Source organism: Thunnus thynnus, chromosome 13 (genome assembly GCF_963924715.1).
Source record: "Thunnus thynnus chromosome 13, fThuThy2.1, whole genome shotgun sequence".
In the NCBI taxonomy this organism is placed as follows: domain Eukaryota; kingdom Metazoa; phylum Chordata; class Actinopteri; order Scombriformes; family Scombridae; genus Thunnus; species Thunnus thynnus.
In genome coordinates, this window is record NC_089529.1 from 25,542,675 (window position 1) to 25,569,001 (window position 26,327).

The following is a 26,327-nucleotide window of genomic DNA, read 5'->3' on the forward strand; positions in this document are numbered from 1 at the left end:
GTGACGCATAAAACACACATATATACCGCTGTGTGTGTGTGTGTGTTTTGAACTTATCTACATTGATCGATCAAGGCTCCCAGTCTGTCTGTGAGCTCGTCTGTTTCACTACAGGCAGATTCCTCTCTCCCACTACTGCGGGCCGGGAAATAAAATCAATGAATCAATAAATACAAACGCTGTCAATTCCTTCCCGTGTAGCCGACATGAAAACTATTTTGGTTCAGTAAATTTCTGCTGTCAGTCAGCCTGGTGAGGGCAGTTTGCCCGGCTGCTGGTCAGGAGCTGCTGCTGACAGACGGCTGCTTCTGCGGACAGAGACGCTGAATGAAGGTCGGGAGGCGGTCCGGGGTCTGGATTGAGCGGAAAGAACGCGCCTACGTGCCGCTCGCATCTCGCTTCCTATGTGGATTGTGGACTGTGCGGTCAATGTGTAAAGGTTCGACTTGATGTTCTATTTGTCACAAGAACACCATTTCTACACTTTAATGTTCTTCTAATGCTCCTGTGAGGCATATTGGCTTGAGGATTACAGGAGATTAAGGAAGAATTGTAATAGACAAAAAGGTGCAGTCTAGCCGTTGTCAGTAGACTGCAGCAGTCATACAGCTGAAAACACTCAATAGCATCAAACGACCCGCTACAGTCTACCGACAATGGTTTGACTAAACTGGTGCCAGGAGCCAAACATGAAGCCGCTCTGCTAACAGAGCTGACAAATGGTGTTTAAGTTGTTTCAAAGCTGTGAAATTCATGCCTTGTTTTCAGGTTTTCCATGATGGTTAAAGTTGTGACTTCTCTTTAAAAATTCTACCTGATCTTGGATTCAAATATCTAATGTCTTTCTTTTTGATTCATAGGTAGTGACACCAAGTCTGACACTTTCTTCTGATGTTTTAAATAGCACTGTATCTGGGCCAAAAATATCTCAAAGTGATTTGATGCTGTGAAGATCTGGTCTGTTATCCATTAAAATAAGAAAAATATGCCTAAAGACAGAATAAAAGTACTTTTTTAAACAGTTAGTTTTAGTGTCTCAAGAGTGTTTTTTCTCTCTTAAAAATTAAGTTTACATAAGACTAATTTGTAATAGCAAATATGTTTTAAAATAAACGTTACGCTGCAAGACTCATAAACATGAGAAAATGTTTTTAATTAATTCAAGTTGCAAAATGCTTATTCAAAACAGATCTTCAAAATGTTCACGTATGTAATGAATCATTTGTTTTTCTGAAAACATCCCCTCTTGCAGTACAATATCTTTTTATGGTTATGTTTAAGCGTTCACAGATGTTGGTTAAGGTTTGGGAAAGATCATGGTCCTGGTTGAATACTGAAGAAGTTAACAGGGTGTGTTCATCCTACTGCAGCCGACACCTACTAACCCCAATACGCTGACTGATGCAAGCCAGAGAGATGCTGAGGTCTGATGAGCGGCGACAGCATTGCTGCGTGGTGCTGAGAGGCCGGTGATGTGATGAAGTGTTTACCGAGTATCAATCTCTTTTACAAACATGTGAAAATGATATGCAATTAACTCTACACTTGGTAAATATACTATAGGAACAGTTTGCTTTGGAAGATAGCTGTCTACCAACAGCTAGTTAGCGTAGCCATTCCTCTGGCTGGCTAGCTAGCCTGTCAGGCATGATAGCAATAATACTGGTTAAGGAGAGCTGTGTAGATCTTATGGCATTGCAGCTGACCACAGTCAGGTTCAGAGCTCCAGACCACCGTCCCAAAAAACTATTTTAACCATCCCAAAGTGCATGTAAACCATCCCAAAATCAAAATGTTGTTTCTTTACTTTGTAAAGCAAGACAGAGTTGCCTGGGGCTCCCAAATCACTAAATCCACCCCTGTTGATGTATGAGTGTTTTACTTTACTTAAAAGATTAGAGATGCTACATAAAGATCATTTCATAGTAGTAGCTAGTGTGACACTAAGATTAATACACATAGCTGCATGTTGGCACATGTAATTTATTTAAATAATTTAAGTGAGAGCTTATGAACTCATGTTTTGTCTCCAACTACAGATGAGCCAGGAAGGACAGAGGAGGGAGAGATGAGAGAGAGCTACCAGAGAAAACTGGGAAAGAGAGGAAAGAGACAGGAGAGATGAGGGAGAGGAGAGCCAGGAGGAGGCCTCTGGTACAGATACACACACACACACACACACACAGTCAAAGCCCTTTACTTAGGGACCCCACAAACAGGGCCAATGCAAGTGAAGAATTACGGTTTCCCACACAGTCAGTTTTGGCCTACAAAAATGAGCGTTCCAACAGAGATGGTTTCAAACGTTGAGTAGCTGGAATACTCTGCACAGAAAAATGTAGCTTTCTGCTTCGTTTGCAGGCTTTATGCAAAACCAAAACAACTAAAGAGACCAGAAAGATTCCCTCATGAGTACAGGGTATACTAACTGGAAACGAGCCCTAAATTCCTTCAGGAAGAATGAGAGTTCCACCATACATGAAGACCTCAATGATGTCCTGGAAGAGTTTTAGTTCCAAGTTCATGGCGATGTGACAGAGCAGCTGCAAGGAGCAAATATCAGTGAAAAAGGTTGGGAACGTAAGGGAAACCTTTAACACATAGTGGCACCTTTCTGGGGAAACAGGAGATCGCTTTTCAGGGTCACAATGAGGGTGAAGATAGCGATGACAAAGGCAATTTAATGGCGTGAGTGCAGCTACTTAAGCAATTCGATCAACATACTACCTACATCTCACCGTCATCCCAAAAACGAGATGATCCAAAGCTGCTCTGAAATCATAACAGCAGTAATTATTTCAGAGATCAAAGCAGCAAAAATGTAGTGAATCATAGCAGATGAAGCAAGAGATTGGCATTTAAGATATGTGACTTCACGAGACATGCTAAAAGGAAGGATTCCTTGGATTTTGCAAGCTTGATGCATTTGATGCTGAAAAAATCACCGACACCGTAGAGCAGCAGCCTGTCAAACATGGATTGGAAGTATATGATGGCACCTCCGTCATGAGCGGGGCAGTAGGGGGTGGTCAAGCTCGCTTTAGACAAAAACATCCTGAGGCAATTTGTGTCCACTGCTATGGCCATGAACTAAATCCGGTCCTTTGCCACACTTGCAAAGCTGTCCCTGAAGCATGTGACTTGTTTGATCTGCTGGAGCGTGTCTGCTCTTTAACACATCACTAGTCAATCATGACAAATTGAAAGCTTTGAAGAAACAGCTCGGAATAAGGGGAGGGAGAATTTGTCCATTTCCAAGACTCGCTGGGCAGGTTGAGCCTGTCCAAAGCCATCCTGGAAAACCTCCCTGTGTGCTGTGATCCGGACCCTTCAGAACATCTCAACACCTTTAACCACGGGACTGCAGTCAAAGCTTTGCAGATTTGCCCCCCCCCCCCCACTCATCTACATGCTGGTGATGTTCCAACATCTGCTTCAGAGATGGCTGTGGACATGTATGACAGGACAAAGGCCATATGTAATGGAATATAGTACTAGTCTATGGAGGAAGCAGAGAAGGATGGATGAGCATGTAGTTCAGTCATCCTGTGGTACGAGCTCAGACTTCAGCTCAGGAGATCATCTCAGACAGAGGTTGTTCTTTCCAGTCCTCGACAGACTGCTTGAGAGCAGGTTGTCAGGAATTGGAGCACAACTTATGACGACATACAGTCATGTCATCCAGCTTCAAAACAGCTCCCCTCTGAAGGATTGCTAAGACAAATTGCCATGCATTACAACAACAACAACTACTGCCAGAGTTTGTTGGCCAGGACACAAGCCCTAATGTCCGAGGCATCTTTTCCCTCCTGGATGGTGATATATTCCCCACCCTCAAGGCCATCTTTCAGGTGGCTTTGACTATCCCTGTTTGCAGCTGCAGCTGTGGAAGATCTTTCAGTGCCTGTGACGACTGCATACTCGGCTCAAAAGCACAATGGGTCAAGAACTGTTCGGTCATTTGGCTGTAATGTCCATTGAGAAGGCGTTACTGGCTGGTCTGGACGGTTGGGAGGTCACTGATAGCTTTGCTCAACATAAGCCAAGACACTACAGTCTGATGTTTCCCCTTTCAAAGTCCTGAGACAGATGAGTTGAGCAGAGAGAGAAGAGACATGACAGTGACAAGGAAAGATAACATATGTACTCGGAGCAAAACCTGAAATGTAAAAGATCTAAGGTCTTTAATAAATGTGCTTCTCCCTTCAAAGTCCTGAGACAGACAAGTTGAACAGAAAGAGGAGAGACATGACAGCGACAAGAAGAGATAACATATATAGTTGGAGCAAAACCTGAGGAGGAAAAGAAACAGAATGAGAAATACTGACTATACACACACAAGCGTTGAGATCATTAATCATCCATCAGAGAGGGAGGGGACAGAGAGGAGAGGAGGTGAGGACAGAAGCAGAGATAGACAACGTACTGACACACTGTATGACGAAATGATGCCACAAGAGTAACTTAGTCCTCATGTTTTGGCACTGCAGGATTAATGGTATTTTCTGTTCTTCTCTAAACTCGGCCTGAGAGGAGAGAAGAGAAGACTGCGACCAAAGAGAGTGAGTGAGAGTGAGAGAGTTAAAATTTTCATGTGGTCGCATTCGTGCGAGTGCATGGTGATCATTAGGCTGTTTTGGTGCCCCCTCCGGCACCTGGTGCCCTACACACAGCGCGTGAGCATGTGTGTGTGTGTGTGGAGGACCAGCAGAGCCGCTGCTTGCTGACAGACAGCTGCTGAGCAACAGGGAGCTCTGGAGGAGAGAAGCGGGGACGGAGCCGGAGCTTCTGGAGGAATAACACCTGGAGTCACACCAGATTCTGCTCTGATCTGGAGACGTTCACCGGCGGGATGACAGCTCCGAATTTATTTATCAAACTTCTGGGATTTAAATGTGGATTTATCTTCACTCTCTCTTCTCAACCTCATATATTAGTCTCTCTTTGTTCATGTTGACTGCTGACGGGAGCAGAAACAGAAATGTCGAGGACATCAGTGTTGATTTTGACCAATGAAAAAAAAAAAAACAACCAAATCATGATAGCACAAGTGGAAAAGTTAGTTTGGAGCCCTGGAAGAGGAGGCGAAGAAGTGAGGTGAGGAGAGAGGAAATGACATGACAGAGTCAATTAATCAGTGAGGGGAAAAGTGATAAACAAACAAAGTGCTGACACAATGTATGACAGTGGATTATTCTGCAAGAGTGAGTTTGGCCCTGCAGGATTAATGGTATTCTCTGTTCTTTTCTAAACTCAGCAAGAGGAGAGGAGAGAGGTTAGAAGAGAGAAAAGAGATAAAGGGCCGATCCCAATACACCACTTGCCCCTACACCGCCGTTTTGCACGTTCACTTGTAGGAGTAGTGATGTCCCGGTCGCTGAGATAGAGGGGAAAGGTGAGGTGCGAGGGCTATATGTCCTTCCAAACGGAGGTTTTTCAAAGGCAGTGTGTGTAGTGAGTGTGTAAATTAGCGTTTGTAGTTAAGCGAGTGCACAGAGCGAGCGGCAGAAAAGTGACGGTGAATGCGAGCAAAAAGTGTCCATAGGGATTTAATTTATGCCAAGACGGAACAAAAAGATGGAAAATAAAGGTTGTGACAAGTGACAGTGTTTATTTTGTAGGCCTGGGACGATGCTTATCTCCCCACTCGATACTATCACGATACTTGGGTGCTGATCCGATTGGTTCTGGATTCAAAACTGATTCTTGATTGAATGAATAGAAAAGGCGGCACTATGTTCAGTCTCCTGCTCCAGTAGACTGTGTGCCAAACCATCGACTGGTCTCCTTACTCCACTGAAACACAATATGAAACATAACTGGTAGATAGTCTGCAGCCTTTTCATTTTAAAAAGCTACCAGCACTAATTAATGAATCTGAAATCATCTTACAGTCTCCTGCCTGTATGAGAATAACAAACTGAGGGGGAGGGGTGAGAGGTGGGAGTGCTCTGCTGTGTCGTTATTAACGTCATGTCTCCAGCGGTGGAGAGCAGCCTCTCTGCTGCACCGTCAGCTCCGGGGGAAAGCTGAGCACGTGCAGGGTTTGTGAGTTGAAACCGACTGAGCACCGAGTTATTTTCTTTGCACCAGAGTTGGTTTAAGTTGTTTAATGCTGCAGTGTGTGTTGATCAGCTGGTCTCATTTGTTGATCGCTGCTCCGCTAACATAAATCTCTGAGAGATGGTGTAGGAAGTTTACAATATACTTCATGTTGGTCTCGCAAAAGGTAATTATTTAGTTATGAAATCAAAACATGCTTGCAAACGCTGCCTATCTTGAAGATGAACTACAAGATACCTCTGGCGTGTGCATGCTGGAGACTCTCCAGGTGCTGCAATGTTTCATCAATATCACATACCAGAATTTTCAACAAAGTTAGCAGCCAATAATACAAAAGCGGCCTGAGTTTGAGTTAGATAGACAGGGAAAAGTCCTCCAAACGCCCCTGTTTAGGATCAGAAACAATTCTCCAGTGTCAAACCCCCCCGCTTTATTTGTCCAACATCCAACTCAATGAACTTCCTACAATTTGTACGTAGAACAAAAACAACTCTTTGAGTTGAAAATAACGTCACTGAACATACTCCTCAAAATGTATTTGGCAAAACAAATTCGTAGAAGGAGAACAGCGACCTATGTGTGAGAGTGTGTGTGAAGGGGCTTATGTTTCATTTCAAAAGTTTGAAAGTCAGCGTCGATGATTAGCTGCTCGTGTAGCAGCAGAAAGAAGCAGATGTAAGTAGATGTCAGTAATGGTTGTGAGAAACTGTCTGGAGTTGGCGTCAAGAAACATTCAAGGTTGCAACTTCACCACAACAAACTCTGCCAGCTTCTTCTGGTCACAGATCCCATCTACCAACAGCAGGATATAGTCAACAACACAGCTGTCTACCTTGATCCACTCCACAGTTCGTCTCTGCCACGATTACTCGCCTTAAGAAAAGCCTCCTCATTTATCCTTTTTTTTTTTTTCCCCTCCCTTCCCTTGTTGCGCCAAATGAGAATCAGATGTTTTGCAGAGGAAGGATGGACCCCCGCCCATCCTGCTACTTTGCTGGGGAGGTGGGATAGCATCTGTATAATGCCCACACATTGACAGGAAGTTTAACATTCCTCCAAACTTCCATCACTGGCCGGCAGCTGGGGTTTGGAGCAGGAATTGTTTTCATTAGGGTAAACCACGCACTGCGCCTGGTCCATAAAAGCTTACGTTATGAGTTATAAATAAGTAACAGTTGACAATACCTCTGGGAATTAATGCAGCAGGATTTATCACCTGCTCTTTGCTGGGCTCTTACACTGTCAGTGTAAGCATGCCCATGAGGCTTAAAATTTAGGGCTGAGGCTTAGAAGACATCTTCTGGTGCTGCCCTATAGCTGCCCCGTCAAAAGCATGACTTGCCTAAACAAAGACAAGGCCCCTTTCACCCTGCAAATTCCTTGACAACTGCTGCAAGCTTCCTGCTGGCATTTGATATGCTCCGTTTCGTTCCCATGACCGAACCCCAGTCATGCTGAGGCTTTCGCTGAGCGGCTGAAGGCTTGTCTCACTGACACGGAAGCTTTTCTCTACTCTGATGTGAAACTTCCCCTTTTTTCTCTAAACCAGCGAGAGTGTTACAGCGAGTCAAAAGTGATTTAAATTTCATTTTTGCTTTCTATGTCTCAAAGATTCCGGTAAAGGCTATTTGTGCAATTACAAGGTAAGACAGTGAGGAGCCACTGTGGGATATCATGTATAATTAGTTTTAACCTTAAGTGGTTAACCTGTGATTTCCTCTTTTGGTTTGTTTTCACTAAAGTCACTAAAGTTAACACTACTTTGGTATTAGTCAGCTGTTTATGGTCATACAGAAAGCTGTCCTATCATCAGAAAAATGGCTTTTAGAGAGCTGCAGCGGCGCCTCACTTCCACTTAGCAAAGCCTTATTTACCCATCCAGCACTGGAATTTGAACCAGTGACCTTGTCATCACAACCTCACTCCTCTTGACTTATGCCTTGACAGTAATCGCCTGTTGGCATCCTATATGGAACCAGAAACTGCACCCAACCCCCCCCTCCCTCCTTCCCCCTTTTGTCTCTTGTGCAGTGGGGTAAACTCACCAAGCTGACTCTGTTTTTCCCAGCATGTGGTTGCCAGGTTGGACAGTTCCCGGTATTTCTCCGCCAGTTGGAGTTTGCCGTTATTAAGGCGGGGTCGTCGGGCGAGGCTCTCCTCGGCTAAACTCCGATTGGAGGTCAGTAGCATCTCCCTGTCCACTTGAAGGTCCTGAAACTTAACAGAAGTACAAAGTTGAAACAGATCACGTTTCAACAGCATGACAACTATTGTTCACAAATTCACGTGACGACCCATCTGACATGCATGTGGTACAGCTGCAGGAGTTCACACAGCCTGAATCGAGCCAGAGCTGGGAGGGAGGCGCAGCTGAAATGAAAGTTTTCTGTGTGTTAGAAAGTCACTGGGAGCTGCCAGATACAATCACTGTATGTAGGCAGACTGGCTTATCTTCTACTGCCGGCAAATGGGAGCTGCACAGAACACTGAATCACCTGAAGGCTAAGGTCATTTGGCGATAGCGGCAGGGACTCTAACTGAGCCGTGACACAATGTTTTTCCACTATACAGCACTGCAAGGTAAAAGTTGTTCACTTCAATGACTTGGTGGAGGTGGGCTGTGTTGTAGAAAACTTGTTATCTGCATCTCTTCATCTAACCTCTCTGCTTATACTATTCTTCCTCCCTGCAATATTAAAACTGATTTGCTCTTTCGCCCCCTCCTCCTTTGACTCTGTCAATCATTCTGTTTGAAAACAGTCATGCATTGCGGCCTCCTGATATTTCTTTATTTCATTTCTTTATTTTTTTGTTTGTTTGTTTGATAAAGAGCTGCTGTGCCATGTTGTCTTTTCACTTGTGATATTCATATATTGTTAAATCCTGTAAACCACCCATCCCCCACCCCCCAAAAACCCCAAACCTGATCCACTGAACAAACAGTGCTTAATGTGTCCCGATCTTGTTGTGTAAACCTGTTATTATTAAAGAATAGCATCACTAATGAAGCTCTGCCACCTCTCTTACAAATACATTGCATTTTACATAGCTGCTTCACAATAGAAGCCTCTCATTTGGTTTGCCGGTAGAAAGCTTTTAATGTGAAGCAGCAGCAGGAAACGTTTGGTTCGCATCAGCAGTAACTTGATACGTGAATGATATGTGTTCATGCCACTGAAATGCAGTGGGAGTTCGCTACAGTACCATTACATGCATATTACAATATGCACAAAAAGATGATAGCTGCTATATTAGCCGTTTTGAGTCACGACAGTCCTGAAAACTGTGACGTGATTAGTCACAGTACATGTTCACATGCTGCAGTTTACGGGACTGTAGTGACTCCAGGTGGCTAGCTGTCTTTGACTATCTCGTACTGAATGTAACGGTTGCACATATGACAGAGACAGACTGTAAATAGCTCGGTTTATGTTTGATGACGAGGAGGGAAGCGACTGTACAGTTTCCAAATTCTACTTTGTTCAGTTTGTCCCTACCTGCCTGGTAACTAGCAGCAGTCTGCAGATATCAGGCTGGAGTCTTGTAAAGAAACACAAACGGAAAGGAACAAATCAATTAGCGAGCTGACATTTCTGCTGTATGTGCTGAAACTGATGATTATACTGGATGTTCTACTTAGTTGAGGCATCTGGTACTGGCATTCAGTAGCTGTACAGAATAAGCTGTATTTTATGCCTAATGATGACAGCCGTGCAGGTGGTGCAGGTCTTTTATTATTCTTGCTCCAGCTGCCTCGCACATAATGTCCTAAAAGTATCCTGTATTTTTGCAGGGAAGTAAAATTGAGAATTTTGAAAATAGCTGAAATATATTTTACTCTTTTGTCTGTTATCGCCTAGCCCTAGTCAGAGGTCACAGTTCTGAGTGTAGCTGTAGTCGTGATGCTGTTGGGGGTTTGAGAGATGGTGGTCGGTGTATGTGTATATATGGAGGGGGAGGGGCGGTCACCAGTCCAGAGGGGCGGGGAGGGAGTCATTGTCACTGGACCATAAGAGAACCATAAATTATTAAAATGAATGCCGCTCCCTTTAAGTCTTGCCAAACGATACTGTCACAGCATCGCTTTAAAGAAACTGACAATGCCACTTTGTGGGTTTCACGCTGCAAAAAAAAAAAAAAAAATCTGAATTCTCTTTTGACTATTCCATCAGTCTCAGCATTCCTGGGTCTCTGCCCAGCCGGATACTTTTCTTGCTCAATTGCTTTCTTTCAACAGTCAGTCAGTTTAAGCCTGAAGGCCATTTTTATTGAGTCCAGTGTTGTACGGTGCATCTGTCTCACATTTTACGGGTCATCAAAAGGATGTATGAAGCAATCGTAGTCCCAAGTTCAGAGGAATTTGCAGAATGTGCCCTGTAGTGAAGAGACACTCCGCATGGGTGCAGAGAGAGATACTACAGATTTGCTGCTCTTTCTACAAATGTCCTGCGAGAATAAAGATAACACAGCTTGTTTCGGGCTTACAGTCCAATCATCAGTCCTGTTTTCCTTAAACAGGAATTAAAACGGACATGCCATTTCCTGCTATGGCTAGTCCGCTCCATTTATCAGACAACGGCTGCTGCAGTCTTTTGGGGAGCGAGTGTTTACCGTCCTTGACAAATGACACTGGTGGAGCACTTAGGAGTCGAGTGTTCTGCGCCTGAGAAGACGAAGAGCGGCTTTGTTGTTTTGTGTGGTTTCACATGTCTGGCCACATGAAATGCAGTGAGTAGGTGTTTCTCTCTTACCTTAAATGAGGCTCAGACCTAATTACACTTCTGCAGCCTTCTGCAACAGGCATCCATTTAACATTCAGTCTGTGATGAAATTGACAGGGTGTAAAGTCTTTTCCATGAAAGAGAATTCTTCATGTAACTGCAAGCCTGTACTCAACTGAGAGAAATGAAGGGCTATGTACTGTAAGTCTGTAGGGGAAGGACAGCTTGATATTTTCTTGATCTCTCTTCTTGCACCTTTTGGGATGAGTTTAAAAAGCAACTTCAATCAATATTTCTAGTATAATTATTGATTAAATGAAAAGGTGCTACTCACATTAACGAACCCACAGTGAATTATCCCCTGACTCCGCCGTTCCCCTTAAACTCTACTGAGCTGTACTGCTTCTTTCATCACGCTGTTTTTTTGGTTTCCCAGCCTGCAACTTTACCAACAAGTCCTCCGAATGAAACGGCCGAAGAGATTGTTTGACCATGTGCGCTCCAGAACGACACATGGGAGCGTTTTTTCTAATCTGATGCTCCTATTGGAAGTAATCAGCAGGACAACATCATTTGTCTGTAATTTACAAAACCGTTACGAATCACTGTTAAAAAATAAAGATGTTTTATGATGTGGCAACGCTGTGGTTACGGTCTGGTTAGGTTTAGACACAAAAACCACTTGGTTAAATTTAAGGAAAGATCATGATTTGAGTTAAAATGATAACTTAGTTAAAGTTAAAAAAACGTGGTGTGGGTTAAAGTTACTATTACCTTTAAGTTAGGCGACCTTCATCGTCATGGCTATAATAATAACCACGGGGTTAAGGTTAGGGGACGATCGTAGTTGTGTTTTTTTTTTTTTAAAAAAAGGAAACAACAGCGGTCCAGTGTTGGGTTAATGCCTCCATCCAACCCCCCTCCTCTGAATGAGGACTGCATCACTGCTCCGGGTTACTACAGCCACTAGATGGCGTCTGTCGCGCAAACGTAGCTATAGATCGTTTATGTGCGACTAAAAAATTGCGACCTATTGTATCGTTTTTCTTGGGAGGACAGTCTCAATCTTGCCGTTTTTGCTCACTGTTACCCAGATCAAGTCTCACCGAGAGCTGCATTGATTCCAGCTTCTCAAATATCAATATTTTCTGGTTTCATTAGTCGTCTATGACAGCTGTGGACTGTTGGTCGGGACAAAAGAAGACATTTGAGGATGTCAACTTGGGCTTTAGGAAACAGTGATCAACATTTTTCACCGTTTTCTGACATTCAAGAGAATAATCAACAGATTAATTGATGATGTAAATAATCATTAGCTGCCGTCCCAGTCCCTCCCCACTGTTTACTGCTCAGATAGAAAAGTTACACAATAAGTCTATTCCTGGCCAGACAACAGTCACTTTTTTTTTTTTTAATTAATTACCTACAGCTGAGTTAATTTATCTGAAACAGTGTTTACTATCCTTGACAAATGACACTTGGGGAGCACTTAGGAGTCGGGTGCCGCAGAAGACGAGGAGCAGCTCTGTTGTTTTCTGTGGTTCAACATGTCTTACCCCGGCGCCTAGCCAGTAATGGGTCTGGGCGGCACTGGCCCACCCACATTACTGACTGGCCCACCCAGCCAAGTTTGATCAAAATACGTTTTGTAACAATAAATATATATACAAAAAAATAAGGAAATAAATAAACATAAACTTGATTTATTGCTGACTTGACATGTGTGTTTAAATTGTCGTCTGGTTAAAACAGTTCACTGGAATGCAATTAGTTCCTCTGGTTCAGACACGCAGACCTTCCTGAGCTGCCTTCTGCCCTTTTTAGGTGATGTAACATTAACGCCGCGAAGTTTTTAATGTGTTATTTGAAAAAAAAAAAAAGAAAAAAAAAAGTTGAGGGTGAAGAAACTCCTTCGCTTCCAACTGAGTCCACCAGACTCATCAGCCTACAACGAGGTCAGCTTGCTCCCCGGAGGTAAAGCGCTTTCTGCAGGTCAGCCTGATGCGGCTTCACTCGTAGCCGCGGGCAGTAGGGGCGCTGCAGCCTTGAGGTGACCGGCAGCCTGAAGGCCCATTTGTGTTGTCGCAATAATAATTTTTTTTTCTGTCGTGTCCCAGCCAGTCCGGCTAAAATAGACCCTGCGTGTAAAGATAGCGCAGTGGGGAAAAGAAGCAGGTGTGAGACGCACGGTTTACGGACCCGGTTGACACATGCCAGTTAAAATTGTCTCCGGCAGCTCGACTACTAAAAACTGTCAACTTGACAGGACAGAGAAAACCCTGGAGAGGAAACAGAATTAAAGTTTTAGCTTGTGAAATGAATTTTTTAGACAGCTCTGATGGAGCTCAGGATTTATCAGGGAGGACGGCTGCTTTACTCCAAACAATTTCACTATATGAACCTGCACTGTGTGTGTGTGTGTGTGTGTGTGTGTGTGTGTGTGTGTGACCTTTTGGATGTGTAGAAGAACACAGATCATTAACTACCATTCAATCCTGACCGATCCTGTCAGCATGCCGGGAGATTTAAATAATCAATGAAGTTAGGCTGCTGTGCCTCGTGCATAAATGTGCACAGCGTCTCTCTCTCAATGGGGAGACTGCAGTGGCATCGCTACAAGAATTTAATAAACTCAAACATTTTTTTTTTTTTGGGAGGGGATGTTTAATAGTCAGCACCCCCGAGTGAAATCATGTTCTCACAACTTCGGCTTCACCTGCAGATTTATGAACCACATTCACATCCGTATTTGTATGAATTTTCCTGCACAGTCAAAAATGGGAAATCAAGGTGCTTCTCATCACAGTTTTCTTGATAGAACAGAGTGCAGGGATGCAGATTTCTGTAAAATGTGCAGATTTAGTTTTTTGTGTGCTGACCGGTACTGAAGCAACAATGGCTGCAGGCTATAATGAATGCATGACGGATATGTTACAGTCCTTTTTTCAGGGGAAAGACAGCCCTCTCAAAATACAATTTTTCTGCCTACGCTGCTGGTCTGACCACTTGAAATGCAGTAAATAAATGTTTCTCTTTTACCTTAAATGAGGCTCAAGCCTAATTAGACTTTCTGCAGCCTAACAGGCATCCATTTAACATTCAGTTTGCGATGAAATTGACAGGCTGTAAAGTCTTTTCCATGAAAGAGAATTCTTCATGTAGTGTGTAGAGGAGGGACGGCTCCAGCTCTCTTCTCACACCTTTTGGGATGAGTTTAAAGCGACGTGCTTTTTCAGGTTTCATTAGTCTTCTATGACGGCTGTGGACTGCTGGTCGGGACAACAGGAGACATTTGAGGGAGTCAACTTGGGTTTCGGGAAACAGCGGTTGTCATTTTGCGTAATTTTCGACACATTGATCAATAATGAAAATAATCTTTAGTCACAGCCCCAGCCCACACTCTGCTGTTTACTTCTCAAATAGAGAAGTTACACAAAGAGTATATCACGGCCCACACAACAGCCGGTTTTTTTGTTGTTGTTTTTTTTACACAACTCGTTGAATTAATTAGCTACAGCTGTTTAACTTTACTGGAAACAGTCAGTGACTAAATCTTTCACCTCCTACAGTTTGTAGATAGTAGAGTTTCTGCAAAGTGAAAACCACACGCTTTCAGATGTAAATTTAAAAACTCTTAACCGTTCGACGGCTTATTTTGAGAAATATAAACATAGATATCAGTCTATAATATACAGAATCATTTTCATTTGACAAAAGAGGCCAAACTCCTCCGATGTCGCCTAAACCTAAAAGACAGAACATTCAGCTTTACTTGACAGTTTTGATCAGACACATTCAACATTTTGAGGTCTGATATCCAGCCCTAATGATGAAGCGTTTTATGTACATACCCCCCAAAAATAAATTGTTGCAGCTACAGAACATTTAAAGGCTGCCGAGCTCACAACAGCTCTTTCTCCTTTTTTTTTCCTTCTATCATAGATTTCTCCCTGTAAATCAGTTTCCCCTCTGAGGATTAATAAGACATTAATCAGTCCGCATGATTGTTGAATCACTACATCACAGCGACTCCAGGAAGAAGCTCCTGTATGTCTGACATGAAAACCTGATGTTACTCGATGTTCCACATCATCGTGAAATGTTCTCCAATCAAACCCAGAGCTGCAACTAACGATTATCCTCATTATAGATTATTTTCTCGATCACTCGTTTGGTCTTTAAAATGTCAGAAATGTTGATTAATGTTTCCCAAAGCTGTAGATGCAACTTAAAATGTCTTGTTATTGTTCAACCTGAAAGATATACCATCATAAAGGACATAAAAAATGTAAAAATTCTTAAATAATGACTCAAACGAGTTGGCATTTCATTTTCTGTCGCTCGACTAATGCTTGCAGCTCTAAATCAAACTCAATTGCAGCTACACTGGAAATATCACAACATGACATGTAGCCTGTTTTGTGACCAGTTTTTAATGAGAATAAGAAGAAGCAGCCTGTAGCATTCCTGATTAGGGATCATTATGAATGATTAAGCTGAGTTGTTTACATAACACAGATCGTTAACATGAGATTAATGAAGTGCACTGCTTCCGACGCTCATATGAACATGAGAGATGCGTTGTGCAATACTGCAGCCAGCCGTGACAACATATAGCATGGTGTAGTCTCCAGGAATGACAGGAGAATGGAAACCAGCCCGCTTATAAGATAAATGTCCTCTCTGTTATTAGTTCATGACAGATAAATGGGTGAATACTCGCTAAAACACCCCCCCCTAAAGGTCTCTGGATGGTGGTTCTGAGTCACCCTGCTCTGCTCCCGGGGGAAGGAGAATTGTATGACCTCTTGGTGAGATTCAACCACTTTGGCTCAGTCGTCCCAGTTTCACATTCACAGAGCCAGGTTTCAAATGTCACATCCTTCGCCAAGACGAGGACCTGACAGAGGATTATTTAGGACAAATGAGTATTGTCTCTCTTTAAAGCAGAAATCACCTGACATTTAGCTTTTGAACTCACAATAAAATCGGTGAGTGTACTCGAGGAAAGCGATGCAAATATGACAAGGATGACTTAGCCCACCTCGGTTATGTTTCACTGCACCCATTGTAGTTTTCTCCCTACCATTGGCTGAGAAAGCCAAGCAGCTCTTTAGTCCACTGAGTCCTGACTGTGAGTCTTTTCTATTTGAGCTCCCCCCAAGGCAAATCTAATCAAAATGGGGCCCATGACAAAGTTTGGGAGCCCCTGGTACACCTTGTATAAATATATATGTGTGTGTGTGTGTGTCAGAGAGAGAGAAAGAAAGAGAGAGAGAGATGTAGTATCACTTGACGCCAAGAAGGTCATCGTGTAGCCCCTAAACGTGCCTCTCTTACATGTATAGTAATGGACGCGGAATTCCATTTAAAAATGTTGTAATTTAAATGCACCATGTTAAAACGCAAAGCTGTACATGTGAAATTATACGTTTTAAGATGTTTTCTAAAAGGTTACAACCCACTCCTAAATTCGGCATAAATCCAATACTTCAGGACACAACTTACTGCTAGAAAAGTGCTCCTTTTTTAATTAACTCTCCTCTCTGATACCATCCCGAGTATCTTTTTGGGGGAAGACGACGCAGGACCACCAGTTATAAAAGTTGACATTTTATTAAAATAAGTGTCGCTATATATATTAAAGTAATGCCGAATTGAATAATGCGAAGTAAGAATTGTTATAGTCACTCAAATCATCTTTTTAGCTGTATGCAGCTACACGGAAAGATAAAGAAACACTATATTTCCAGATTTTTAAAGGCAGTTCTGCGTCAGAACTCAAACCACATAACGGCGCGTATGGGGGCTACAACACCACACAGATTGATGCTTCCTGCACAAGAAGAACATTTGTGGTTATAATATAATCATGTGTGCACACAACACAGATAAATTAATGTTTTATCTTCGCTTCAGTAACTAATAATTCACCGCAAACATCAACAGAGGCTGGGGGGGTTATGGGGACGAATTGGAAATCCGACCACTCGCCACGCAGACAATCGATGAGCCATGTAAAGCGGATTTGCGTTACACACATTGCACATCAAATGTGATGATTAAAAACACCGTAACGCTCATTTTTAACGACAACAAAGAGCGGGGAAAACGACGGAACCACATCGTTTTACGGATAAAAGTAGAGATTTAGCAGAGCGTCCTTACGGCACTTTGGTTGTTTGGGGAGCAGAGGGTACCTACCTTCTCATTGAGTCGAATGATTTGGTCCATTTTGTCGTCATTTTGTAAAAGCTCCCTCAGCTCACTTGTGCTTAAAGCCCTGTAGCCGTCAGGACAAGTGTTGGACTCCTTCAAGTTGGACATTTTATCCCTTCAAAATGCGACTGGAGACGGCGGGGAAACACTAAGTCCGCACAGCGCTTACATCTCGCTGGAATCACACTGGAATGCGATGCGTTCAGCGTGTGCAGCGTCAACTGACGTCAACGCACAAACCGTTAACTGCCACACTTCCTGCTGACACCTTCAAAGTAAAACACTTATACTTATACTCGATAAATTGAAATGTCACGTGTTAATTAGTGAGCGTTTTCATCATGTTTAAAGGACAAGTTCACATTTAAAAAAAAAAAAAAAAAGTCTTTCTTGAAACAACAGTCAGGTGCCCGAATGAATGGTCACTAACACAGATCACTGGTTACTACCACTAGGGACGCTGAAGCCAGTGGTCTGGACCAGTTAGGAAGTGGTCTGTGGAGTGGTCCTAATCAAGTGTTGCCAACACTTGGGCTGTGTTGGCAACACTGTTAGCCGAAAAAAAAATGTCATATCGATCTATCTATCTATCTATCTATCTATCTATCTATCTATCTATCTATCTATCTATCTGTCTGTCTGTCTGTCTGTCTGTCTGTCTGTCATCACACAAGCTTCAGTACAACAATAACAATACAATCAAGTCCTAATTGACAAAAGAATAAAATTCATTGACAAAATATTATTATTTGTGGTATTTATTTGTCTCTATCAACAAAAACAATGCATTGCAAAAACAACAATTACAAACAGCTAACAAAAGCATACCACACAGCCAAAGGAGAGAGAAGGAAGAACAGGATGATAAGACAGAGGAGGTATAAAATGGATTAGGACCATGCAACGGACCAGTGACCAACTGGTACAGGTCAAAAAGACCATGCAACGCACCACTAAGCAAGTGATCTGGACCACAAGGAACATGCGATAGACCACCAAGGAACTGGTCTGGACCACAAGGACCATGTGACGGACCACTAAGCAAGTGATCTGGACCACATGGAACATGTGATGGACCACCAAGGAACTGGTCTGGACCACAAGGACCATGTGACGGACCACTAAGCAACTGGTCTGGACCACAAGGACCATGCGATGGACCACTAAGCAACTGGTCTGGACCACAAGGATCATGGGATGGACCGCTAAGCAACTGATCTAGACCACAAGGAACACGTGATGGACCACTAAGGAACTGGTCTGGACCACAAGGAACATGCAATGGACCACTAAGGAACTGGTCTGGACCACAAGGACCATGCGACGGACCACCAAGGAACTAGTCTGGACCACAAGGAACATGCGATGTACCACAAGGCAACTGGTCTAGACCACAAGGACCATGCACCAGACTACTAAACAACTGGTCTGGACCACAAGGACCATGCGACGAACCACTAAGCAACTGATCCAGACCACAAGGAACATGTGATGGACCACTAAGGAACTGGTCCGGACCACAAGGAACATGCGATGGACCACTAAGCAACTGGTCTGGACCACAAGGACCATGCAACGAACCACTAAGCAACTGATCCAGACCACAAGGAACACGTGATGAACGACTAAGGAACTGGTCCGGACCACAAGGAACATGCTATGGACCACTAGGCAACTGGTCTGGACCACAAGAACCACGTGATGGACCACTAAGCAACTGATCCGGACCACAAGGAACATGCGATGGACCACTAAGCAACTGGTCTGGACCACAAGAACCACGTGATGGACCACTAAGTAACTGATCTGGACCACAAGGACCAACCAACAGATCACTGAGTAACTCATCATAAGGACCATATGGACCACTGGTTCATATTAATAAACAGTTAAATAAAATAGCTACTCACATGTTATGCATAGATAGACAAAGAATTATGATCACTGACATTTATTTGGCTAACAGTGTTGCCAACATGGCCCAAGAAGGGAGAAGGTGGATTAGGACCATGAAGACCACTCCACAGACCACTCACTAACTGGTCCAGACCACTAGCTTTAGCGCCTCTGTCGTAGGCTACTTTCGGGGACAAATTTCAGACTAAAGACTTATTAATTGGGGAGGGCTTGTCCAATTAGGGACAAAAGCTGTGCCCCCAAGTGGGAAAAAGCGGATTTTTGATCAGTGGTTGAGGTTAGGGTTAGGTTAAGGTTAGGCAAGTAGTGGTTAGGGTCAGGGGCATGTGGTCTATTAAGGTTGCTGGTGCGCCAACTCCTCCTGCAATTCCAATTGTGAAATGCATATTTTATTTATAGTGGTGTTGTTTGTGTGTGTGTATAAATTGCAGTTGTTACTCTCACGATAAAGCAGACATAATTACAGAAAAGCGCGATGACTAATGACAAAAGTGCTGCTTAGTCTTTGTCTGTGTGCCGAAGGATGTACATACTTCTCTCCTTCTGATGGTGGAATGTGTGTAATATGTTCAACTTTTCCTGGTGGCCCCTGATTGGTTGACACTACACACCGAAAATAACTGGATCTGGGGCGGAAAATTTTATGCCCAAGAAATGTTGCCAGATAGGACAATTCCCTTTGTCCATGATTAATTTCTCCTGAGGGAGGCAATAAAAGTGACCTTGACCTTAATCCTTTCTCCTGTTCATACTGGCTATTAAAAGATCCCCTTCAAATGTGCTTTTAGTGTAAGTGATAGTGGCAAAAATCCACATTTTAAGATGAAAATACTCTACTTGAATAATAATTAGTGTGTAATATGGCTTTTTCAAAGAAAAAAATGACTGGAGGATATGTTTTTCTTGTTCTTCAGTTGAATGTTTGAGTTTCATTGTGCAGAATGATGTCTGTGCAGAGTTTGACACTAGAAAGCTTATTGTCATATTAATTTGCTACAAGCATGATTTATGACATCACAACTAGTTTGGAGCCAATTGTGGTCCAGTATTCGACTTAAATTACAAGTGTGATATGGAAACTTGAAGCCTCCAGTGCACAAACACTGAGAATGGACTTTAAGGTGAAGTAGGAGACATGTTGTGTCCAACGATTAAACTTTTAAAATGAAAAATAGTTGCATATTCAGCGATTCTGGATTTTTCAGTGAGAGAGAAGGAGAAGATGTCATTTTAAGGATTTTTAACAAAGGTAGCTGAACATTACACGTATAAAAAAACATGTTAGACACAATTTATTATTACAAACTGTCTTAAAACAGAGGAGAGGATCTTTAATCAACAAAATAATCAGCAGATTAATGAATAATGAAAACAATCATCAGCTGTAGCCTGAATGGAAATATATTTAAACAAGGAAATATATATATTTAATTTAGGAAAATGCACCACAAGCATAACTATATCTTAAATCTGCAATAACTGATTTTTTTGGCCACTTGTTTTGGCAAATAAGCTGAGAGCACAATATTGTTGCTTTGCAGAGTTTCTCAAACCGGCCTTCCTGGATTATATTTCATTGTCTCACCAGTTCCTGAAATAAAACACCCACACCAGCATGACCTTTAACGCAGGGCTGTTTTCAGTTTGAACACCCACTATAGCTCCTATCATGTCAGCTGATGTTGTGCTTTAATGCTTATTCCCAAACAGAGTTACAGCTGATGCAATCGCCACAAACCAACAAACATTTTGGGGGCCTCTGGAGGTCTGGAGTCCAGGGCCAGATGCTTGTAAATTTGCCTATAATCACATCTTGACCATAAAAGTGTGAAACAACAATGAAAAACAATGTTTTGTTTTGTTTTGCTTTTGTCATGTTTCTTTGCATATTTTCTCCCATTTTCTGACATTGTATTGAATGAAGTAAAGATCTTCAGTTTTATTTGTTGTTGTAAAGGTTAAGTGAGGAATTGGATTATTTTGTTTTTACCCTGCTGTGACACAAATGGCCCTCAAACATTCATTACTTTATGCCAAATGTGCTACAATAACCACAAATCATTTAAAACCTTAGATCTATCACCCCAAAGCTGATTTTTATCACAACATAAAAAGCTTTAAGCATAAAAATACATGTTTACTTTCTTCTTTGTTACAGTTTTCTCTCTTATATGTATTAATACCATCTAAAATCATCATCAAGCTAGCAACCATAGTTGTAGTCAAACTTCTGTTTTATATTTTTCAGGATTTAAGTTCTAAACATTTTTTTTTTTTTTACTATAATTTCATAACCTGAGTGTTGTTGATTGATGGCAACAACACACCTACTCTTTAAAAGGAATATGTTGTAAACTCTTGAAGCACATCACTGATCAGATTATATGATATCACAATACTTAATATCAACACTTAAACCTGAGACTGCAAAACACCTCATTTAAATATGTGTATTGCCTACATTAATGATAATAATCTTTATAATTAGTAGATTCATCCACCAAGTAATTCAACAGTGGTTAATGGCTAATAGAGATGAGGAAAAAAAGTTATAAAATAATGTGATTGCGGTCCCATTTTATTTATCACCATTTTGCATAAATAAAGATACATTTTACAAGCAGCTGGCCCTAGCCAGAGTAGCAAAGTCAAGTGTATTTGAGCTGTTTTGTGCCCACTTTCTGAGAGGCTTTCATTAACTTTTTTGCGCATTTTCTGGTCTGCATCATCTCTTTGAAGAGCCCCTGTTTCATCAGTTTACTAAACCCTAAAATGAGTCCCTGCATTTAACGTCATCCCAAACCCACGTACATCCATTAAACCTCTTTAGTACAAGTGAAGTAGTAACTAATGACTGACAAGATACTATTATGTGGTCCATGTGAAGGATTATTAGATGTATGAAGTTCACCAAACTATTGGTTTGGGATGTTTTTTTTAATCATAAATGACTTTTTGCAGATTTTTGCTCTCTACAGTCTAATGTTTCTCTCATCATGGTCAGTTTGAAGCACAGACAGAAGGTAATAAAGCTGACTGAGAAGCTGATTAGCATACTGCAGCCACCAGGGGGCCCCCAAGGCAACCAGTGTAAAAAAAAAAAAAAAAAAAAAAACACACAACACACACATTTATGGTGGGAGTTCCTCTGTGTGAAGTGTGTGTGTACAGGCTATTGTTACCTGTGATATACTGCCAACCTATCATACTTGGTATATGCTGCCTCTCACCCAGTACACGCTGGGATAGACTCTATGGCCCGTATTCATATAACTTCTTAAAGTAAAATTTTGGATTTTACTGAAATATAAAAGTAAAAATCCTTCACTTTTACTCCTAATCACGCTCTTATATATAATATATAATATATAAATATTTATAAAACTTCTTTGACTTAAAATGCTCTTGATTTAAAAGATTTAAAAGTCTCTAAAGTTGGTTCAGATCCTTTTGATCCTTGAAATACATTTTGATAATAATACTTCAAATGCAGGGATTTTTCTTGTAATGGAGTATTTTTACATTATTGTATTGGTACTTTTACCTTTACTTTTTGTTGTTGTTGTTGTTTAAATATTGTTAACGTTCATGTTTTGTGCTTGAGGACTCCCTTGAAAACGAGACAGTGCATCTCAAGGGGTTTATCCTCTTATTAAATTTTGACATGAATAAATAAACTTACAATGTTTTATTCATAAACATCTCAACAGTCATTAGTAAATGGGTGATTAATCCTTAACTGAGCTTTCAGAGAGCAGAAAGAGTGCAAAACATTCACAATCACTCTATATTATGGCCCAATGCAACACAACAGCCATCATGATTTTAATTAATGTTATCGAAGGTTAAGAATGCAACAACATTTTTGAATGCTGATTTTTTTGTCAATTTAACCTGAAGCCTGAATGTACAAAAATGTGTATCAGCTGCACAGAAATATTACAAGTTGTACTATTATTCAAGTTTTGCATATTCCTGGTCACTTTAGGAAAATGTTTCATGCTAAAAAAAAAAAAAGTGTCTAGGGTGTTTTTACTGCTCTCAAATGTAAAAATGTGTGAGGAGTATTTGAGTACTTCCTCCACCACTGGGTTTATGTTATTAGAAGTCCCCACACTTTGACTGTGACTGCCTTTGACAGCTCTTCTGACTTTCAGGAAATGAACTCAGGTCTGGTTTCTGACTGTACGGTTGGCAGCAGGAGACCCACATCATCACTTTTGCTGACCGTTGCTGCCAAAAAAGTGGTAAGAGGCATGAACTTTGGTTTCTGTGGACAAGATGTGTGTTCTCTTTTGTGGATTGAAGAAATGTATTGAGGGCAAGTCAGCCATGCACAGAGAGTATTGCATTTCTAACCGAACAATATGTTTGAGAAGGTTACCGTTGCCAATGCACTCCTCTTCTTCCAGAATATGTGAATCATCATTATTTCAAGAGACTCTCAAACTCTCCTTAACTCTAGAGGATATGGTATTTTTCAATTTGTGGGTATGGTATTCATTGTTGAGGAGATATAAAATGGTTATAAGGACCAACTTTACATAACACACACTCATTTACCATTTTTATACTCCAAGATTCTTCATTACAGCAGTGCAGGCTCATATTGCTCTTTTATGATCTGTGCAATAAATATAAGAACATCATTTTGCATAATTTAATAACTTTAATTCACAAACAATTCAGAAACTCACAAGGCTTAAAAAAACTTGAGAACTGCAAAGAAAACTAACACATTATTCTGAGAAATCTTATCAAATAGAAGGGAAGAAAAAGCTAGAAAGCAAAACAAATAAGACTATAATATGAGGCCAATAAGGGAACATTTATTATACATTATATAACTGTTAAAATAAAGGATATTAAAAATGTTGTTCTGGTATATTTTAAGTAGTGTTCCAGAAAAGAAAGCAAGAGAGCTCACAATATTTAAAAAAAAAAAATGAATGCTAAGATTTTGGATTGGTTCATATATTAGGTTGACTCACAGTTCATAAAACATAGAACAACTTTTAGGAAGACCATTGGCTTTTTTACATGATTTGTGCTGTACTTGTGATTTTGTGTTTTTTGGTTTCAGAACATCTTGTTAAAGGGCAGCAGTTGAAAATTAGCCAGCTGGTTAAAGGAGACATATCATGCACATTTCCAGGTCTATATTTTTTATTTTGGAGCTTTACTGGAATATCTTTGCATGGTTTATAAAGGTCATATCAAGTCAAGTCAAGTCAGTTTTATTTATATAGCACAGACTCTACTCTTTAATTTACAGAGACCCAACATTCCCCCATGAGCAAGCACTTGGCGACAGCAGCGAGGAAAAACTCCCCTTTAACGGGAAGAAACCTCGAGCAGAACCGGGCTCTAGGTGGGCAGCCATCTGTCTTGACCGATTGGGTTGAGAGAGAGAAGAAGGAGGAGGGGAGAGGGGGATATAGTCCTTAAAATCATAATATAATGAACAATGAAACATGAAATGGATTTCATCTTCAGTCTCACCTAAATTAAATAACAATGAGTCTTTTCTCCTCAGGGAGATCATTACATGTTTATATTTATATTCTGGGGCTCTACTGGAATATCTTTGCATGATTTAGTTAGAAAACTCCTAATTTATTTTATAGTGGCTCTTTATGCAGCCTTAGTTCAGCCTCTGTCTGAAAAAGGCCGTTTTGGCTCCTGTCTTTTTAAGCCCCCCCTCCTGGTGAGTCCACTCTGTTCTGATTCATTAGCTTCCAGAAGCTGCCTCTCCGGCGGCCACGTAAACAAACGGCAGTAGTGGGATTTCAGTTCTTTTTCTCATTCCTTACTTGAAAGGGAAACTTCTCAAATACAGCTGTACATGTTCAAGCCTGAATCTGATCTGAAATATGCGAGTGGTCAATGTGAACAACACATCGAACAACTTTAGCAACAACGACTACAGAACAGACGGCCATTTGTGGGCATGCGCTAATAATCTGAAGTCTTCAGTAGAGCAGGAAGTAGAGATAACTTTGCGAACAAAGCGTTCAGAGCAAGCTGAAGCTCTGGCTTTTGATGATGCATTTTGCATACATTCCCCTCAAGTTTTGGAACTTTGACTATGTTTAACATCTGACAATATAACAGTATAAAAATAAAAGAAAATCACAAAAAGCATGATATGTCCCATTTAACACTGGCACATTTACAGAAAATGTTGATTGTGTGTTGTCCTTATAAATAAATAAATGAAATGAAATGAATAGCATGCAAAGCTCAGTCATGACCCATTAAATCACAACAATTCCTTCTCTTTCAAAGCAGTGCTGCTCTGTGCCATCCATGGTGCTCTGACTCATGATGCACAAAAACGTCTCTCAAGAGGAAACTGATCTGTTTGTGCAAAAAGTTGCAGAATCAACGATTAGGAGCAAATCTGAAGATGAAGATGGCACATTCTCCAAGCGTCAACACAATTCAATGACTTCAAGAGCAAAGTCAAAGTAGACCACAGGGAGCAGTCTGTAACAGAAGAGGCCTCTATTAGACATTAGACCTCTCAGGGGGAATTCATTATGCAAAAGTGATGCTTATTTTATAGAAAGGCAACCTAAATGCTCACCCAAATAACATCTTTGTGACAACAAATTTAGTATTTAACTTTGTAAGCTGATATTTTACACTGGTGTACCAAGCACTGCATCGTCTGCAAAGAAGTGTTGGAAGTTTTTTTTCTCCTGGCTGAAGGATTTACATTAAAGGAAAAGGTTTATAATATTCTATATTTTTGTTATTGTCAACAAATCACATGAAAAGATCAAAATCAACAACAGTTTATTTCTCAGTGCTTTCCATACCCTGTCTGTTTTCCAGATGCACAAGCCTGAAAATGACATACCCAAAATAAAATACTTCACTGGTCTTGAACTCTTCAGATTACAGTCATGCTCTCCTCTGAAAGGTAGGTCAGGAGTTTATGATCAGAAAGTCAGAATTAGACTGTGATGCTGAATAAAATTTACAGCACAAACTTTTTTTTGTGCCTATATTCATTCATTCACTTATTAGTTTATACTAATAACACTTTATTACCTATTTATCATTTATAAGCAGTGTATAAACATTTAATAAATGGTTTTTAACACACTATAATGTATTTATAAACAGATATGAATGTTTATGCCACATTCACGTCATATTGGATTGATGGGAAAGATGGAAAATATTCCCATTTTTACAACTAGCAAGCATTCACGTCATCACACAACTCAAGACGGTAGTATGATTACAGAATTGGTCGAGTTATGGTTAAAAATATTGCGCACTGACAGCATATTGTAATACTATATCCATTAAATTTGCGTTTAATCATCATGAATGACAGACATTGGCTGATGTGACACATCCTTGTTTCCTACATTTTCAAGTACCTCCGTATTT

General features: G+C 41.1%; 1 protein-coding gene across 3 annotated transcripts in view; it reads right to left on the minus strand.

Annotated features, from left to right (window-relative positions):
* The window catches only part of vps37d (VPS37D subunit of ESCRT-I), a 47,322-nt gene extending 30,047 nt beyond the window's left edge, over positions 1 to 17,275 (minus strand). For 2 of the 3 annotated variants that reach the window (XR_010931200.1, XM_067608807.1), the window contains exons 1-2: positions 16,989 to 17,269; positions 8,109 to 8,280 (exon numbers count right to left, since the gene is read on the minus strand). Coding sequence is in view for 1 of the 3 variants with exons in the window: in XM_067608807.1 (XP_067464908.1) it covers positions 8,109 to 8,280; positions 16,989 to 17,111 (295 nt within the window). In the remaining 2 variants the exon portion in view is untranslated. Of the gene's footprint in view, positions 1 to 8,108; positions 8,281 to 16,988 lie in introns of all 3 variants that reach the window. The other variant, XR_010931201.1, reaches the window with a different exon arrangement.
* Between the last annotated feature and the right edge of the window lie 9,052 nt (positions 17,276 to 26,327).